The following is a 19,343-nucleotide window of genomic DNA, read 5'->3' as shown; positions in this document are numbered from 1 at the left end:
TTTAGAAGCGGTGTTCAATATCTGTGAGGAAGCACTGATGGAGAAGGGGGTGGGGGTAATGAAACACATTTAGAGTGTGTGATAGACATTCAGTAAACACACACTGTCGGACCAGGGTTTGAGCATTAGTACTGTAGGTGCTTTCTCAAACATCCTCAGGGTTAAATCCCTTCAGTCTCTAATCAGCATTACTAATATAAATGAAAGTCTAAATGTAATAGAATACATAAAATAATGTAATTTATGCCCAGTGGAAAACAGGGAGGTTAATGGAGCTCTTAGTTATAATTTATTTAAGTACAATGTCTAATTGATCTCAGATGTTTGTGCTGAAATAGGTTACGAAAGTATAAATAAATCTTGGTAACACTTAACAGTAAAATTTAGTTGATTAAAGTTGGTTATTCAGGTACAATATCATGATTTAGATTTTTTGCATTATTTAGGTTGGCATAAAATTTAAATTGCGATAATATATTTTCTATATTATTGCATATGTTTAAAATATATATAATGATTTGCACAAATTAAAAATTTATAAAAACACTACAAAATTCCATAAAAATAAGAATATATTGGTGATTTAACAATGTTAATGTTTATTCATGTCTAAACTTGAAATGTAAAATTGTACTAATATATGTAGAAGTTAAAATTAACCTAGGTTAACAAATGTTGTAAACTGCATTATTGTTAATTTTTATTTCATGTCAGCTACTATGTTGACTAACTAAATCATATCTCAATAATACTAAAATAACAGTATGTATGAAACCTTATTGTAAAGTTTTTCTAAAATTTTACAATATAAAGACTTGGCCAAAATTTAAGAAGAATGGAGTAGTATTTTTATTATTATAATTTTTGTTGTTTGCTTTCCATATAATTACTATGGAAGCCCATTTCTGCCATTGAAAAAAAAAAAAGTAATTATGACTTTTTAATGTAACAATTCTGACGTTTTTTAAGATTTGTGAGATTTAAACTTGAAATTGCAAGTTATCAGAATAGTGGGATATAAACTTGCAATTGCGAGAAATAAAGTAAAAATTGCAAGATGAAAACTCGCTATTCTGACTTTTTTCTCAAAATTGTGAGATATAAACTCGGAATTACAAGTTATAAATTCCAATTTTGAGGGGGAAAATGTTCTCAGAATTGCGAGTTTATATCTATTCAGATACCCGTTCATGGATATTCTTTCTTTTAGGATAACCTCACATGTCTGTCTGTGTCTGTCAGGTGGAGTATCAGTGTGATGGCTTTCTGGAAAAGAATAAAGACACAGTGAATGAGGAGCAGATACATGTTCTGAAGGCCAGTAAGGTGAGTGAATATCTGTCAGTCTGATCTGTCAATTTTCACAGAAAGATAATGCCCTTAACACCTTAAATAAGTCAGGCTAAACTGGCACAAAACAAAACTAGAACATTCCCAATATACTGGATGCTGTGTGCACTGGAAGTGGCCAATGCAGTGCAATTCAGTTTACTGGCATCCTGTTCCCACTGTATGTTTGTTGCATTGCGTAGCTAATGCAGGCACTTGATTTTCTTCTTTTTATTACAAATAAATGTGTAAACTGATTCTGAAAGCTTATGAACAAGGGCTGCAATGATAAGGTAAAATGCACAGGAAGGGTCAAATTGTCTTTGTAATGTAACTGTTTATAAACCTGACATTATGAGATTTTAGTGAAGTTATTTCCTGTATAGTGAGACAAAACCAACCTTCAGTGTTGGCTGAAGCCAGGGTGTTTTCGTTCAAGATTTTTGACCTTAAATGAGGCTTAATGTCTGAGAAGGTCAATGGAAGGATGCCATCTGCTGGTCAAGGAGCATTAGTGCCATCCATTGCCACAGTTCCAACATGATGCGTGCAAAACTCATGGGAATTTATGTTCATATTTCTAGTTGTTTGGATTCTTACATATCCTTGTCCTGTCTTAGTTCACTGCAGTCTTGAGTCACAGTATCTATACATCAGAGCTGTTTTGAAGCTCTAGCATGACTCAGCAGCTCTGCGCTCTGACTGCTCTTTAATGAGGCAGGTTCAGACAGAACACCACTGCATGCCCTACCTGTTTTGAAATCAATCCTCATACCATCAGCTGTGCCTTCAGGGTCAGGGGTGTGTTTTGTGGATTTTTCAGGAAGGTATTCAAACATATTTGGTAATCGAAACATAGGCAAGGCAGCCAAAGGTACGCTGAATGAAAGCCTTCATAGATCATAGTTTCTCAGCCTTTCACAACTTATGGCCACATAATGTGCTGCACTGAAGATATCAAATTGTAATATCATAGAATTATGATATAAACCATGGCACTAAATTATTTCAGTATTTATTTGCCATGGTATTTACTTGGTGTTCCAAGGTATATCCAAGAATACCATTGTGCTATGTTTTTTACCTTTTTTTCAAGTTATGCTTAACTCAGATATATTTAAAAATGAAATCTCTGAAAATAATAAATAATATAGCTCATAAACAAACACAAAGACATGGAAATTAACTAAAATGATTCAGAAAATGTGAGTGAACTTTAAGTGCATTTTGGTTCGTTTAAAATCATTTTTTCCTGTATTTTGGGGTTTCTGAATGCTCTCTAATGTTTTGTCTCCTCAGCGTGAGGCAGTAAATGTGTGTGGTAAGAGCAAACACATGCTGTACTAATCCAAACTGCCTGGGAAAAATAATAATAATGCCTTAAACTGAGTCAAGTCAACTATTATTTAAAAAGTTATTAACAATTCATATCAGTAATAGGCTCAGCTCTCTGGTGCTTATCCAGATCAGTCTGTTAGTGATTAATTCAAATCCTTCACTTGTTCCACAGGTCAGCTGGTTTTACCATATTCATTTTGATTTACATTCATATCATTGATCATTGCGTCTTTTCATATCATCATGTGTGTATTTGCTTACCATCTATCAGGTACACATTTATATCTTCATATGAGTTAGAAATAAAGCGGGGCACCAGCTAAAAATCCTTTTTTTTTAAAAATCGATTTCAGAATTCTTCATAATTTATTTGGCCTTTATCAATTTTTTGATAATGTGGACATAGCCAAAGAGGAATTCTGTTCAGACAGTTCAGTCTCGGGTTAGGAATTTAGAAATCAAGCTAAATCTAGTTTATTAAATAGGAGCCGACATAACAATATGCTTCAGAGCTGGTGTCTTGAGCTGCTTTGCTGTTCAGCTAGTACATTATATACATCTGTCTGATGTATCTGTATTTTCTGCATTTGTTAATTCTGTTTCTATTTTCTCATCGTGTCATGTTGTCTATGTGTTGTTTGTGAACATGACAACCTGTACCCCTGCAGAAGGTAAAATTTAGCTCTGTCTCTTTAGCGCTCTCTCTCTCTCTCTCCAAAATCACTGCTGTCCTGCTATATGAAAATTAAGATTGGATGCATGTTGGATTGGATGTGTGTGTGTGTGTGTGTGTGTGTATGAGAGGTGTGTGTGTGTATCAGCATGTTCAGTCTGTTGCTTTCTGCTGTGCAGGACACAATCTCAGCACTGCATTGACTTTATAGAAAAATAAATCCCGCTTCAGCTCTAGAGCCTCCAAACACCATCCAAACAAACTCAAGCATCCCAACAAAATGAAACATCTGTTTGATATCAGCTGGACTGTCATTTTAGTACTTTTTCTTAAAGGGACAGTTCACCAAGAAATAAATATTCTGTCATTATTCACTAAAAGTCTTTCCCTCCACTGCAACTTTCAAATCAAAAACATGTTTGTTAGAATATGTAAGGTGAATATTGGTCCCCATGGGGCATCAAAGAACATGCTGCCCTGGATTAAATTTTGTTCTTTTTAAGGTTAAATGGTACACTTCAAGAGCAAAATGAGGAGCTCATTCATTCATTATTATTATTATTACACCTAAGTTAGTAATATATTACCATTTAATAAAACTACACTGTAAAATAATGTGAATGAAAAATAAATATTTCTTACTAAATTTAAATCCTCAAACTTTTGTTCTGGTTGGCTGTTTCTGTGAAAACAGGTTTACAAATGCATTGCATTACAAATCTAGTAAATATAATTAGTATTTTACTTACAGTAGTAAAATTAGAATACTTAATTTCTTCACTTGCAATTGTTAAACCCTCTGTCTTTTATTTTATTTTTTAAAATGCTGTTTCTGTAAAATTAGGTTTTAATCATCTGTCCACAAAATGTTGAAAATTATGCAAATGTGGAAATAAAGCTGTGGCATGTTGCATTCCCTAATGCAATATAAATTTGAACACTGTGCCACACTTCACTCTGAGACAAGCATTACAGCATTTATTTAATTAAATGACAGACTTTTAGAAGTTTATAAATATTTTCGGATGAAATTTAGGTAATTAATGGGAAACACTGAAAAATAACAACATTTAAGTTTAGAACAATCTAATGGACAATAAATAGTTACATAATTTTAGTTTTTAGGTGAACTGTTCCTAAAAATGCAACAGCTGAAAACAACGATATGTACTACACATAGACCAAAAAGTGCAGGCTTAACACAGAGTTGGAGTTTGTTTGTTTGTTGTGAGTTGGGATTTGATGTTTAAATTGTTGGTCCCATAAGGACTCTTATTTTATGCTTAGGCTGCATGCTGCTTAGTACCAGCACTAGCGTCCCTCAGTGCTCTTGGCAATCAATGTAAACGAGACTCCAGGGACATTATCTGAGCACATGTTGTTTTCTGCTCATTACTATCCCACTTAATACCATTTGCTTATCTTGATGTGCATTAATCTTAATTATGAAAAAATTGCTTAGTGTTGTTTTTTTATGTGGTTAATCTGAATTAAAAGTGGTACTTTGAGTGCAAACATTTAGTTCAGGTAACAAAGGCCACAACACCTTGCTAAGTTTTGGGAGTGATAAATGCTCCAGTGTCTCGTGCCTGTACAAAAGCATGAATGCTAACCGTTTAACACAGTTCGGTTAAGAATTCAATTACCTCAAGTTTCAAGTACCTGAATTTTTCAGGAGTGAAACCCTGGCTCAGCTGCATTCAAAGCCGTTGTAAAATACTCTAGAAACACATACCTGTGACATCATTACATCAGTATTATTGTGTTTGTACATTTATTTTATGAAACCTTGTCAGGTAAATGTAGTTACCGGCCATTTTATAAAAGCAGTCCTGTGAAGCCATAGTTTACAGTGTTTTTAGAAAGCTAAGGGTATTTCAGTCACAGTCACATTTACCATTACTCTGTTCAATTTTGTGGGTGAAATGCAGTTATTCTAACAGGAATTTGCATGATCAGGAGTTTTGCGTGAGAGTCAAAAAGTTCCCACTGTAAACCATGGCTTTTTGGGCTTATAGCTTTAGTAAAATGCACTTGCCATTTCCGTAAACAACTAAATGGTGTATAGAACAGGGTTAAGAACTCAGAACAGTAATGACAACTGGATTTAATTGTAGCTTAAGTAAAATAACATTGAGTTTAATTATGTCAAAAAGTTCCTCTGGTTGACTTTCTGAACAGCTGTCGTGGCTTGTATGTTAAGTCTGCCTTGGCTGTAATTCTCAGTTTGACCTGCTGGTGGAGCTGTTCCGGGATGAGGAGAAAGCCACAAGTCCGACCGGTGCTGCTCCTGCTACTGGAGGACGCACTCGCCTCAGCGTCAAACCAGACAAGAACAAAGCCGGCCAAGCCAGCAAAGAACACAAGAAGACAGTTGGACTGCAGGTGGAAGACTGCTCTCGTCCTAATTTATTTTCACTTTTACTAAATATCTTTTATAAGCACCAACAATGGATTAGATTAAAATAATAGAGACTAATTTAAATTAATGTGTTCATTTCTCTTTTTCTGTAGTTCCGTAACTCTCTGCAGCTGCTGATGGAGACACTGAATGCGACTACACCACATTACGTTCGCTGCATCAAACCCAACGATCACAAATATGCCTTCACGTCAGTTCTTCTACTGTTTTTAATTGAACTATCTGTGGTTCTCTCTCTCTCTTTCTCTGAGCATACACATGCTGTGATCACAAGTTGAGATTCACTGATCTTTTTTAAATGTCAGTTTTCTAATATGTAGATTAGGCCCCTGCCCTCAACGAAGAGTTGGGTAAGTGATTCTGCTATGTCAAGGAGACATAGCCAAAAAAAAATAAAACACATTATATGAACTTCCAATAAAGAGATGCTGTGGTTACAGACGTTCAACAGGCTGGGCCAGCTGACCAATCACGGCACACTGGCCCAAAATAAAATCTCACAGGAACCTCAATTTTTTTCATATCAACTTCAAATTTGGAACATAACTTATTTAGACATATGGCTTTAGCTGTATACCAGTTTTAGAATAAAACCTGTTATGTAAAATATGTATTATATATAAAATAATATAAAGTTAGTATAGTGCATTTTTTTGTTACAGTAAATTTAAACTTCTATAACTTTTTGATACTTAAATTCTTGGAAATGTTTGTAATAATCTGCTGACTTTCTTCTTTAAAAAGAGACCAACCTTAGGTCTGTATTCCAAAGTGTTCATAAATTACAATAATTTAAGTTAATATAAATATTTTGATCAAGTTATTTCAAGTAATGATTTTTTAATGGTTTCAGTTTTAGCTAACAAGCCTTAGTAAATATATCGTTTTAAGGCCCGTTCACACCAAGGACGATAACTATAAAGATAACGATAAAGATATAGTTCCCTTACAAATCAAATATCTTAATTTTACACTTTCATTTGTCTCAGCTGACTCTGTTTTGAACTATTTTATAACAGTAGCCTTTGCAGAATTGATGGTGAACTATTAGGAACACAGTGTTGCCCCGCTGATATCTGATTTCTGCCATTACCAGGTTTGACCCCAAGAGAGCAGTGCAGCAACTGCGTGCATGTGGTGTTTTGGAAACAATCCGCATCTCTGCAGCTGGTTTCCCATCTAGGTACAGTGAAGTTCTTTACATTACCATACTGCACTCTCTTTCGTCAAACACTGTCTGACTGTATATTTGTGTTTGTGTGACTGCTTTTGCTTGTCAGGTGGACGTATCAGGAGTTCTTTAGTAGGTATCGAGTCCTGATGAAACAAAAAGATGTTCTGACAGACAGGAAGATGACCTGTAAGAATGTTCTGGAGAAACTGGTGCAGGTACAACAAGCCAATTAAGTCATCTCATGAAATCATACTGGTACTCTGGATAGACTTTGTGCAAAGACCATAATATAATAGGCTCTTAAACTAAAACTACTCAGACACTTGCACAATGCCAGAATTTGGCACTACTCACATTTTCTGTAGAAAATTTTGCTGAAAGTAAAGTTTGACTGATGAATAATGATAACTTTTTTGTCCTCCTAATAGGATCCAGATAAGTACCAGTTTGGCAAGACCAAGATCTTTTTCCGCGCCGGGCAGGTTGCGTATCTGGAGAAACTGCGTGCAGATAAGCTGCGTGCTGCCTGCATCCGCATCCAGAAGACCATCCGCTGCTGGCTGGCACGCAAGAAGTACCTGCGCATGAAACATGCTGCCACAACCATCCAGAGATACGTCCGTGGATACCAGGCCCGCTGGTGAGGGGGAGGGGACTAATCCCAAAGTGGGTGGGGCCTGGCTAAGGTTCTGAAAAATTTTTAAAAAATCACCATAAGCTTACAGCGAGCAACATTACCTGCCCACTTTTTTCACAGTGTTGGTTCCTGAAGTTTTTTTCTTTCATTTTTCCAGTCGAGATTTACAAAAAAGTATTTGTTTAAAGCATTATAAGCCTCAAAACCAAACCAAACAGCAAAAAAATGGGAGATGTCGATTATTTAAATAGAAACAATATATTATTAGAGTTTTGCAAAAATATGCATATTAATAAATATTAAAGTAGCCGGTCTTTCTTTTGGCACAATTTTCTCAATGCATATCTCTAAATGGTGGAATTGTGGGTAATGTAGTTTTGCAGAATCTTGGGAATGTAGTTTTTGACCAAGAATTACTCCATTACACATGATTCTTTTGAAATAATATGAACCTTGGAGCTCACACAGCATATCAACCTTTTCAGGGTTTGTAAGTTATTGTTCAAAATCAATTTCCCTGCTGAGAAACTTGAAGGGATTTTTATTTCCGGAAACCAAACTTTTGCACTGTTTTAAGTGAAAAGGTGCACAAGTACAGTAGTAACCTCTGAGTTGTTCTTTCTTCCCCACAGTCTTGCGAAATTCCTGCGTCGCACACGTGCTGCGATCATCATTCAGAAGTACCAGCGCATGTATGTCCAGAGAACATGTTATAAACGCAAGCAGGCTGCCGCTCTGGCCATGCAATGCATCCTCAGGGCGTACATGGCCAGACAGCTGTACAAAGCGGTGAGGAGGAAACCAGACATACTAATACACTCTTCTCACATTTATAAATATATTGGCAGCAGTCACAAACACACGACTCACAAACACTACTCTTCTGGTCTCATTACTGCATTTTTACATGCATCTTTTTTGGTAATTCCAATTAAGTTCTGATCTTAACATTTAAAGGAACACTGACAAGTGGTAACATATTGATATACATCAGGGTAAAATATGATGCTGGCGGGGTGGTTTATAATTAACACACTGGAAACAAGTGAATTATTTCAGGCATGAGACACATGACCAGTGAAAGCTGCTAACTGCACCCCTAGAGAACTGAATGGGGTTAAAGGTGCAGTCAACCAAGAAGCAGGATGTTCCAGTGTAGGGACTGTCCCACTGACGGACCGCAGCAGCTGCGGCTGTATTATTACTCTTAGTGTCTCTCTCTCCTCTCTTTTCCTGCCGTCAGAGCTCTGTTGATCAGCAGTGGATTATCGAGGCAGGATGTGTAATATCTGCAAATTAAAAAGGCAGAAGGTGTGAGAGAAAAAAAGGATTTGAGAACACTCACTGGACTGATCTCTACTTTGTATAGAATTCTTCTTAACTCTTGTGTGTATTTATGTTGTTTTTTTTCCTGTTCATCATGTGTTGTGTTTGTTTAGCTTCTGCGTGAGCATAAGGCCATCATCATTCAGAAGATGGTCCGAGGCTGGTTGGCGCGGCAGTGGTTCAAGCGGTCGCTCAAAGCCATCGTTTACCTGCAGTGCTGCATCCGCCGCATGCGAGCCAAGCGAGAACTCAAGAAGCTCAAGATCGAAGCACGTTCGGTGGAACACTTCAAGAAACTCAACATCGGCATGGAGAACAAGATCATGCAACTGCAGCGCAGGATAGACGACCAGGTACCACACTTCACACTAAGATGCTGTGGCTTGTTGTGCCTCATTAAAAAAGATCAGTCAGTATGAAATCATTATGGTCGTTACTGGTCTTCATCAGTGCACATTATTCCAAAAAAAGTTAGTATTCATTATCATTCATAAAATGTAGCTTGCTCTGCCTATAAAACTAATTTCCTTTCTGGCTGATTCCATCTTAGTTCTCATCTTCCTTTCATCCAGTCAGCTGTCATGTCAATACTACTTTTCACAGTCAAATCCCACCCTTGTTTTTTCATTGAATATCATTATTCAGTAGAAAAGACATCAGGTTATGGAAGCGAAACAGGTCACAAGCACACAGTGTTAACTTGATTCCTTTAGAATGAGTCAGAATCTGTTAGCATGACATGATCACATCATCTAGATCTTGGCTTCCCTGTGCAGAATCTTTGTGTGTATTTATATAGCTGTCAGTATAATACATGATTTTGAAGACAAAGTGTAATTGTTAGAGTATGTAGGTGCAATGTTAATTCAAAGGTGTTGTACAGTGGGGTTCAAAAGTCTGAATCCACATTGAAAAATAATTTTATTTGGATATTGGATTCAAAGTTGTATTTAAACTTAAAAAAAAAAATACTTTAAGTATTTTGAAAAATGCAAAACAGCAAATAAAAATGAGAAAGAAATGTTAAAGATGAAAAAATCATTAGGATATTAAGTAAAGATCATGTTCCATGAAGATATTTTGTAAATGTCCTACTGTAAATATATTAAAACTTAATTTTTGATTAGTAATATGCATTGCTAATTGCGATTTTCTCAGTATTTTGATTTTTTTGCACCCTCAGATTCCATATTTTGAAATAGTTTTATCTCGGCCAAATATTGTCCTATCGTAACAAACCACATATCAATGGAAAGCTTATTTAATCAGCTTTCAGATGATGTATAAATCTCAATTTTGAAAAATTGACACTTAAGACTGGTTTTGTGGTCCAGGGTCACATATGGCCAAAAAGTAAGATGAATTGCTGATCGATTATTGTATAGCAGACTAGTTACATTAAAGGGTTAGTTCACCCCAAAAAAGCTTAACTTGTTTACAAAACTTTAAATATCATCTTACTGAGACATATTATTGGAAAATACAGACTTACAACTGATTTTAATATGCCTTTGAAGAGTTAGTTCACCCAAAAATGAAAATTAGGCTGCTTTTTTCTCACCCCCGAGCCATATGAGACACTTTTTTATGGATGGGCGCTTTTTATTTAACTTCTTTTGGACTGAAACAATGCAACAACCGCTGACTGAAATGATAGAGCTTGAAAGATCAAAGACAGTTTTTAATATAACACAGACTGGATTCGTCTGAAAGATGAAAGTCATTTACACCTAGGATGCCTCGGGGATGAGTAAAACGCAGCCTAATTTTAATTTTTGGGTGAACTAACCTTTATTTTCCAATAATATGTCTCAATAAGATGATATTTAAAGTTTTGTAAACAAGTTAAATATCAGTAATTATGTGTGTGCTTAGTTTTGTGAATAAAGCTCTGTAGTTTTTATTGTGGGAGTCAACACAGTACAGTGATGATTGAGAGATGTACAAATCAAAAGCCTGTTCAAGCCTGCATCAAATATCATGTTATACTTATGTTTTAACATGATTTTTCAATCAACTAAACCTAACTTTAAAAGTTATCTTATGATTACCTCATAAAAATAAGTAAAAATTTCACAGCTCAACAACCTGAATGTGAACTTTTTTTTTTTTTTTTTTATAGAAATACACTTAAAAGGACAATTACATACTAAAAAGAATGAATTGTCAATCAAAGTGCAGAAGGTTTTAATCCTGTTTAAAATTTATGGGCCTTAGTAACTGTTGTATCAAATACAGTATGATGCCCTAGGCTTTGTAGGGTTAAATACAATTGATTGATGTTCTGTTTTGCTGTAACTCTAGAACAAGGAGAACCGTGTTCTCAGCGAACGTTTGAACAGTCTAGAGGTCAGCCATGCTGCCGAGTCTGAGCGTCAGCGTGTAGAATTGACGCGTCTGCGAGGGGCAGAAGAGGATGCCAAAAACAACGCCAACAAAGTTACATCTCTTCTGGAAGAGCTGGAGCGACTGCGCAAAGACCTGCAAAACACACAGAAGGAGAAGAAAGCAATCGAGGACTGGGCACGAACCTACCAGGACGAGATGGAACAGGTGCTGTTAGTTAGATATGTAGTTGTGTGCAGATGTGATGTGCCTGCACTGGTGCGGGCTTCACAAAGCACTTTACAAAAAGTTGAGGGCGATTCACGAATCAATTTTTTGTGTCATTGAAAAAATATATAAAAATGAACAGATTTATTTATTCAATGAGTCATCACCCAGTTATGTTCCTAAGAAGGCAATTCATTTGGACAGGGAACTGATTCACTGATGCATTTGAGTCGTCTCCCATTGGTGTTCCTTTAAAGAGGGTTCATTTGAATGGTTCATTTCAGTGAACTGACTCAAAACTGATTCAGTTGGTCAGTTCATTTGAATGGCTCATATCGAGTCAAATTTTCCACACTACATTCATGGTTCTAATGCCCCAAAGTTCTCCCATACTAATTAGCAAAATCTTTGAACATAACAGAATAATTTCAAAGAACCTGTTTAAAATGTCTTACTTTTCAAATTATTAGTGTATGACTCATATATAAATGAATCATTTATATACAGTAAGTGTGTTTTTTGATATGTGTGTTGTGTTCATACAAAACCTCACTAGTCATGTGGCATACATTACCAAATTTCCACAGCAAATTCCCCAAAAAAGTAAAGTTAGACCCATAGGTTACCTTCACTCCCTTGCTTTTAGACAGCCCTCCTAGATTGTAAAGCCATCTAAAGACACAGATATACTCTGTGTCTCCATATTCAGGGATTAGAGAGACCTGCACACTGCCTTAAACCTGGGAAAAGAAGAGATCTATTCATTGACACAGGTGAGAGAGATAGAGACTAGAGCTCAGCTTAAATGTTAGAAGTAGTTGTAGTTTTAGGGTGGTAGAAGACTAGAACGATTCACGAAGCCACAATAAACACAGTACTGGGTGTGTGTTGTTGAGTAAATAATATAATATTTCTCAGCCATTAAAACAATGTTCCTGGGTCTATACAAGCATCTGTGACATAAACAGTGTAGTTTATTTTTTAATATAACCATTAAAGATTAACATGTCATAATGATTATGTTTGTGAAATGTTTGTAACAGATGATCTCAGAACTAAAGGAGCAAAACCACCTGCTGAAGAACGAGAAAAACGACCTGAACCGACTGATCCAAGAACAGAGCCAGCAGTGGACAGGTAAAGCACAAAAACTTCTGTTGTTCTATTAGGCATTTTTTTTTCTTCACAAAATTCACTATGTTAATAATATTAAAACAACAATGGAATATATTGCTCATAAGTGTCCCTATTATGTTATGTAATGAAACTTTTGGTTTTGGGAGTTTGGTTTTGGGAGTCCCTAGTAACAGGTTGAAATGCATGCAAGGTCAAAAAACACTTTTATTGTCTTACAATATGCATTTATTTTTTACCATACTTACTCAACGATTCGTTCAACGATTAATTTTTTTCCAAACCCCTCCTTTGCATGACGGTAATCGACGGTGATTGGTCCGATTGTTCTCATTTTCATTTCATCTTGCCTGTAATGCCTAATAAAGCAGCATTTGTGAGCACAGTGCTGCTTTTTGTACAGCGTTACAGGGGAAACCACTATTTTTACCAGTCCAAAAGCGGCACCTAGTGGCAAAGAATGAATTTGCATTTTCATTCAGACCAATGGGACAAGACCAACAAGTGGGCGGGTAATATGCTAATGCTTCATATTGACATCATCATGAAACAGCTTGGGATTCGCTTTAAAAATGACTCGTTTCAATGATTCAGAGTCAACTATTTCATTTAAAAGACAATAACTTTATACACAGTGCACTTTCAGAATTAAAACTTGGCAGGATGTTTTCATTCACTTAGAGCTGTGTTACACACTGCATGAAAGGTTATTTTAAAAAATCCATAATGGGGCGCTTTAATATACTGTCTGATGCTATTTTGACACTTCCTAGATCTAATCAGATCTTAAACAGAAAAACAAATCCAAATCCTTTCTAAACATTGTCTGTCATTTTTTGCTCGTCCCTGTCCTGTTACAATGTCAACATTATGTGTCAGATGATTGAGTAATTCAATATTGGTTGACTGCTCTGTGGGAATGTGTGTCAGTGGTGTACATATAATATGTATGTGTGTGTGTTTTGCAGAGAAAATGCAGAGGGCTCTGAAGGAGGAAACCCAGCAGTTAGAAAACGATTTAAACGAGGAACGTTCTCGCTACCAGAACCTTCTTACCGAACACCTTCAACTAGAGGAGAAATACGACGATTTGAAAGAGGAGATCACACTTGCTGTAGTGAGTACACACTTATTTAGGGATTGCAAATCTTCAGGTGGGTTTTCTGAATGACTACTCAACTAGTGTATCTTTTTTTTTCTAGAATGTTCCAAAACCTGGTCACAGACGCACAGACTCCACACACAGCAGCAACGAATCAGAATGTACATACAATTCAGAGTTTGCCGAGTCCGAGGAAGGGTCCCGCGGAGGGGAGGTGAGATTAGAATGTGGAATATCAGTAAGATCATTCATATTATTCTGTATCTATGTCTATGATAGAATTTAAATTCCACTTCTTTGAGTTTGGCTTTTTCAAAGATCATACAAATAAAAGAAACATGAAATAGCATATATTCCATGTGTAATTATGGGATGTGTTTTATTCTATCATCAGGACGTTCCCAAGGCGATACTGGACATGTCCCTGTTCCTAAAGCTGCAGAAGAGAGTATCCGAACTAGAGCAAGAAAAACAGTCATTACAGAACGAACTCGATCGGCGAGAAGAGCAGTTTCAGCGGGCTAGAGCTAGGGTACAAACATACACACACACATGCACACACACACACACATTTACAGTATTTACTTTTTAAATGAGGATGTTCCATCTGTTTTTATTTGAAGTTATATGTAATGACTCTCAGTAATCCAAATACTAAAAGTATATAGATTTTTTTCAAGGACATCCTAAAAAGAGATTTTGTCATATTTACTTACATTTTTTTTTAAATGTGAAAAAAAGAAGGGTTGAATGCCAATTTTTTTTTTTTTTTTTTTTTTTTTGTTATTTTTTGTTACACATATATACTGTGTTACTGATAATGTTTTTTTTTTTTTTTTTATTGACCAGGACGATGAGGAACATAAGAAAGCTCGTAGTGCTGAGCTGGAATATGAATCTCTCAAGGTAAACACACACACTGTCTTCTATTTAATTTTTTTTCCTGCATCATGGCAAACCACTTCAGTTTGCAGTCTTTAGAATTGATTGGGCTATTTGAAAAGCAGTGGTTGCTTTTTTGCTTGCAAAATTCTTCACGAAACTCACTGAACTCTCTCCAAGCTCACAGTTGTTGAAACACCTAGAAGTTTGCCTTTATCTACCATAAAGCTAGATAAATGATGAGGTAAAGCCATATATAGATCTCTCTCTCTTGTGTATTCAGCGTCAGGAGTTGGAGTCAGAGAACAAAAAGCTAAAACATGATTTGAATGAGATGCGTCAGTCTCTGAGAGGCAGCGCTGAGGCCGGTTCTGCCGCTCCGGGTTCTCCTGCGTACACGGTCCTGCTGGATCAGCTGAATGCCTCCAACGAGGAGTTGGAGGTGCGGAAGGAGGAGGTCCTCATCCTGCGCTCTCAACTCGTCAGTCAGAAAGAGGCCATGCAACACAAGGTCAGAAAAAAAAACCTTTTATTCATACATAAAATATATCAGGATTTCCAGATGTTTCTAAACATGTGGACACCTCAGTGTATTATGCACCTTTAGTGCATAATACAGTATCTGTTATTTACATTATTCTCTTCATAAGTCTTGTTAACATCTGTAACTTAATTTTTCCTTTTGTCCTATGTTGCACTCATATCAGGATGAGAAGGTATGTTGGTCAGACAGCATAACAATCATTTCACTTCACCTCTGTGCTGGCCTCTAAAATGTGTGGAAGAAGTTACTTTTTGGAACATACTGGCCAAGTTGCTCTTTACTTCATTTCCAGAAAAAAAATTTCCTTGATAATTTACTCCCATGTCATCCAAGATGTTCATGTCTTTCTTTCTTCAGTCAAAAACAAATTAAGGTTTTTGAAGAAAACATTCCAGTATTTTTCAACATATAGTTGACTTCAATGGGGATCAACGGGATGAAAGTCCAAATTGCAATTTCAGTGCGGCTTCAAAGGGCTCTACACAATCCCAGACGAGGGATTAGTGTCTTATCTAGACTTTTTCTAAAAGAAAATAAAAATGTATATACTTTTTAGCCACCAATGCTCATCGTGCACTTGCTCGACCTCACGCATTGCATAGTCATATTGGAAAGGTCACTGTCCAATGTCTACAAAGCAAACATGCGAAAAAATGTGAAACACCCTTTACAAAAAAAAGGTAAAACAACGATGTTGGACGATTTTGATGTTCGAGAAAATGAGATTGAGTTTTCGCCCTACCCTACCTTTTTGAACCAAAGTAACAGTTGAAGAACTAACAACGCATGACCTTTCCAGCGTGATTATGTTATGCATGAAGTCTCGCATGCGCATCACGGAGCTAGTGCAAGACGAGCATTTGTGGTTAAAACGGATATCGTCGTGTACAGCCTTTGAAGCTGCAATGAAACTCCCATTTGGACCTTCAACCCATTGATCACCAGTGAAGTCCACTATATGGAGAAAAATCCTGAAATGTTTTCCTCAAAAACCTTAATTTTTTTTCGACTGAAGAAAGCAAGACATGAACATCTTGGATGACATGGGGTGAGCAAATTATCAGGAATTTTTTATCCTGGAAGTGAACTAATACTTTAATTTAAAATAGTATAAAGCATGTCATCTGTTATCATGTGTGTGTGCTAATGTTAACTTTACAGTTTTAATGCACAACCAGTTTTTTTTTTTTTTTAACAAAATTTAAATTTTACTTTTATTAATTGAAAATGAAGTGAAGTGCTATACTAGAACCAGGTCTTGGGTTGTGTTTGATGCTTAAATGTATTATAAAAGTCAAAGTTAGTCGATGGAGTCACAGGAGGTTGTGAATGTGAACCTCCTGTGTGTGTTTAGGAGACCATGACTGAGCCTTTGCCGTACATTGAGGATGTGCAGAAGCTGACTGATGCCAAGGAGATCTCCCAGGCCTACATGGGCCTTAAAGAGACCAGCAGGTACATTACTTCTCTTTACATTTCTTTCACTGTCAGTCAATCACATGCTGAATCACAAAACATGAACTCCACTGCTGAGTCTACTGAATGTGTCCCTCATCTGGGATCTACTCATACTGTATATGTTGTCTGATATCCTCTGTCCCCCACCTTTTTTTTACAACAGAGGTTCTTAATTGCATCCCCCAGAAATCTAATGCTTCTCATTTGTTTGTGTTAGAAATTCAATCGTGAAATGTTTTATACACTACTTTACTGAAGTTTGGGGTGAGTAAGATTTTGAAAAATGTCAAGGAAATTATTTTTTTGCATCCTCAGATTCCAGATTTTCAAATTGTTGTTTCTTGGCCAAATATTCCATACATCAATGGAAAGCTTATTTTTACAGATTTCAGATTTCACATTTGACCCTTTTGACTGGTTTTGTGGTCCAGTGTCACATATTGTATTAATTATTTGAAAAGTTCTGGTAAAATATTTTTTTTAAATAAAAGTATTTATTTTTAAAACAATAAATAAATGTATTAATAAAAGACAGCGAGAACCTTACTGACCCTAAACCTTTGAATTGTAGAGAATATTACATAACTATGTAATAATGGTCTAGTAATTTAAAAGTGAAAGAACTTCAGTATCACATTGGGAACACATATTAACTATTAATTAAAGAGTTTTCCCTCAGCAAACTCCTAATTTGCTGCTTATTGAAAGTAAGGTAGTTGTTATAGAAGTTATGTTTAGGTAATGGGTTGTGTTAAAGCATATAAAATATGGTCATTTTGAGAACCTTTGTTCTGCAGTGGATCTTTGTTTTAATATTTGCTGCTGGTTAAATTCTTTGCAGTTTCTCGCACAGACCCAGTAGTGTCACATCTATCTCCAACCAAGGAAATGATGACTTATCACTCTCACAATCCTTTCACAAACCTGTGTGTTTATCCTACCCTACCTACCTGTTTGGATCAGCCGTCTGTCTGTCTGTCTGTGTCTGTCTGTCTGTTGATGGCTCATCTCTGTCCTGCGCAGATCACCCAGGTTTACACGCAGACCGACTGAAGTGAACGAGCTTGTGAGCAGGTTGAGGTAACAGATGGACGGGCATGATGGGCCGCTCTCACTGCATGTGTGTGCAGCTCAGAGCAGAGAGGCGAATCAGCCTCATTTCAGAGCCCATACATAGACAAGAAAACATAAAACAAAGTCCAATTCCAGGCATTAACTCTAATATGAAGTGATTATCTCACATAGCCAGACCTTTGGCTATCGGCATAAAGTCTGGTCCACTTTGCAGCTTAATATTGCCAGGCACCACCCTCTTAGTCAGGAAGACGTTTTAGAGGAAAGATTTTTTGAAATAGATTATAGCATGGCAATATAACAGTGCAGCAATTTTTGCAAACAGTTCTACAGAACAAGCCCGCAAAATTGCATTGTGTGATGCCATTTTGATCAGATGTTTTGTCTTCCAAAGGTAAAAAACAAACAAAAAATAATAATTTACAGTTAAGTGTGCATTATGCATCAGATTGTCTGTACGATGGTGGTCTGTGGGCAAGTGTCTGAGGCTGAGATTATGCCATGCCGCCTTTGCAAAACTTTTAGCGAGAGTAATGAGGGTTTGGCTTTATTGACCCTGCCAAATAGATGCAGAACAACAAATTCAGCCTATTAGATTACTTTAGGTGATGGCTTTGCAGTTTTTAACAGGCTGTGACAACAACGCTTGGTCATGTGACACAATGTGTTGGATGAATGAACCTACACTTGGCTTCTGGCTGACTGCTTTAGATGCCGTTTATTACTCATAATGCAGTGGACAAATAGGTACAGTAATTAAAGCAAATGAACAGATGACAAACTAAGTGCTTTTTACATTTTTTCATATTTGCTACATTTGCAGTCTACTTTGTCATAATTATTTTATCTTCACCATTTATTCTGTTTGCGTTTCATCTTTCTGCTGTTTTACTTAATACTTGAAGTAGCCAATTGTTTGTTCGTTTCTTTGTTTTTCGTAAATATGTCATTTAATCAGAATAATCCATATTAATAATCACCCAAACCAGACAATAGTTCACCCAAGAATGAAAATTCTGTCATCATTTACTCATCTTTCTGGCATTCCAATCTTAGAAGACTTTCTTTCGTATTTTTTTATAATATAATATTGAAGCATAACTAAACAAATATACTTATTAGAAAATAAAAGTATTTGTAACAATTTTAATGCTTTTTAAGCTGTGCATACAGAAATACTTCAGAGCATCCATATTTTACATTTCAGCTTACAGTATATCCAAACATACAAAATTTGCACAGAAGTGTTTTATACTGTCCAAATAATAATAGGATCTGGCTAGACAGAATTTTTAATTGATAAAAGAGACTCTGTTTAAAGATATGTAAGGTTTAAACTAAGTTTATTATAGCCATAAAACAGATTTAAGCTGTTAATTGTCCATTGTAAATATTTCCCTTCTCAGTAATCTAAGTTGCATTTCTTATGTTGTGTTCTGTTCCTCATATGCTTTCACATGTATTCCAAATTGGGTGAACAATCCTTTTAATAAACCTGCAAAACCTATCCACTTGATGCTACTTGCATCAAAGTTTGTCATTTTTTGTTTTCATTTGTGTTTGTTTTTTCATTGTTACCATTTCTTTCTTTTTTTTGTTCCACCCAATCAGATCCCCATTCCCTGACTTCCATAAGCTGAATGAGGATGGAGAACTGTGGCTGGTTTATGAAGGGTTAAAGGAAACTAACAGGTTAA

At 36.1% G+C, this 19,343-nt stretch overlaps 1 protein-coding gene across 7 annotated transcripts in view; it reads left to right on the top strand.

The window, feature by feature from the left end:
- The window catches only part of LOC109106330 (unconventional myosin-Va-like), an 86,077-nt gene that overhangs the window by 54,768 nt on the left and 11,966 nt on the right, over positions 1–19,343 (top strand). For 3 of the 7 annotated variants that reach the window (XM_042743712.1, XM_042743709.1, XM_042743714.1), the window contains exons 14-31: positions 1,243–1,326; positions 1,802–1,804; positions 5,567–5,725; positions 5,855–5,952; positions 6,859–6,945; positions 7,043–7,151; positions 7,365–7,576; positions 8,206–8,362; positions 9,013–9,252; positions 11,204–11,452; positions 12,496–12,589; positions 13,555–13,703; positions 13,789–13,902; positions 14,083–14,220; positions 14,538–14,594; positions 14,854–15,081; positions 15,278–15,286; positions 16,469–16,569. In XM_042743712.1, the coding sequence (XP_042599646.1) occupies positions 1,243–1,326; positions 1,802–1,804; positions 5,567–5,725; positions 5,855–5,952; positions 6,859–6,945; positions 7,043–7,151; positions 7,365–7,576; positions 8,206–8,362; positions 9,013–9,252; positions 11,204–11,452; positions 12,496–12,589; positions 13,555–13,703; positions 13,789–13,902; positions 14,083–14,220; positions 14,538–14,594; positions 14,854–15,081; positions 15,278–15,286; positions 16,469–16,569 (2,288 nt within the window). Of the gene's footprint in view, positions 1–1,242; positions 1,327–1,801; positions 1,805–5,566; positions 5,726–5,854; positions 5,953–6,858; positions 6,946–7,042; positions 7,152–7,364; positions 7,577–8,205; positions 8,363–9,012; positions 9,253–11,203; positions 11,453–12,495; positions 12,590–13,554; positions 13,704–13,788; positions 13,903–14,082; positions 14,221–14,537; positions 14,595–14,853; positions 15,082–15,277; positions 15,287–16,468; positions 16,570–17,595; positions 17,653–19,257; positions 19,339–19,343 lie in introns of all 7 variants that reach the window. The other 4 variants (XM_042743711.1, XM_042743715.1, XM_042743716.1 and 1 more) reach the window with 3 other exon arrangements.

The sequence above is a fragment of the Cyprinus carpio genome, chromosome B18 (genome assembly GCF_018340385.1).
Source record: "Cyprinus carpio isolate SPL01 chromosome B18, ASM1834038v1, whole genome shotgun sequence".
NCBI classification, from domain to species: domain Eukaryota; kingdom Metazoa; phylum Chordata; class Actinopteri; order Cypriniformes; family Cyprinidae; genus Cyprinus; species Cyprinus carpio.
Note: the sequence above shows the minus strand (reverse complement) of the source record. Positions and strands in the feature narration are given on the sequence as shown.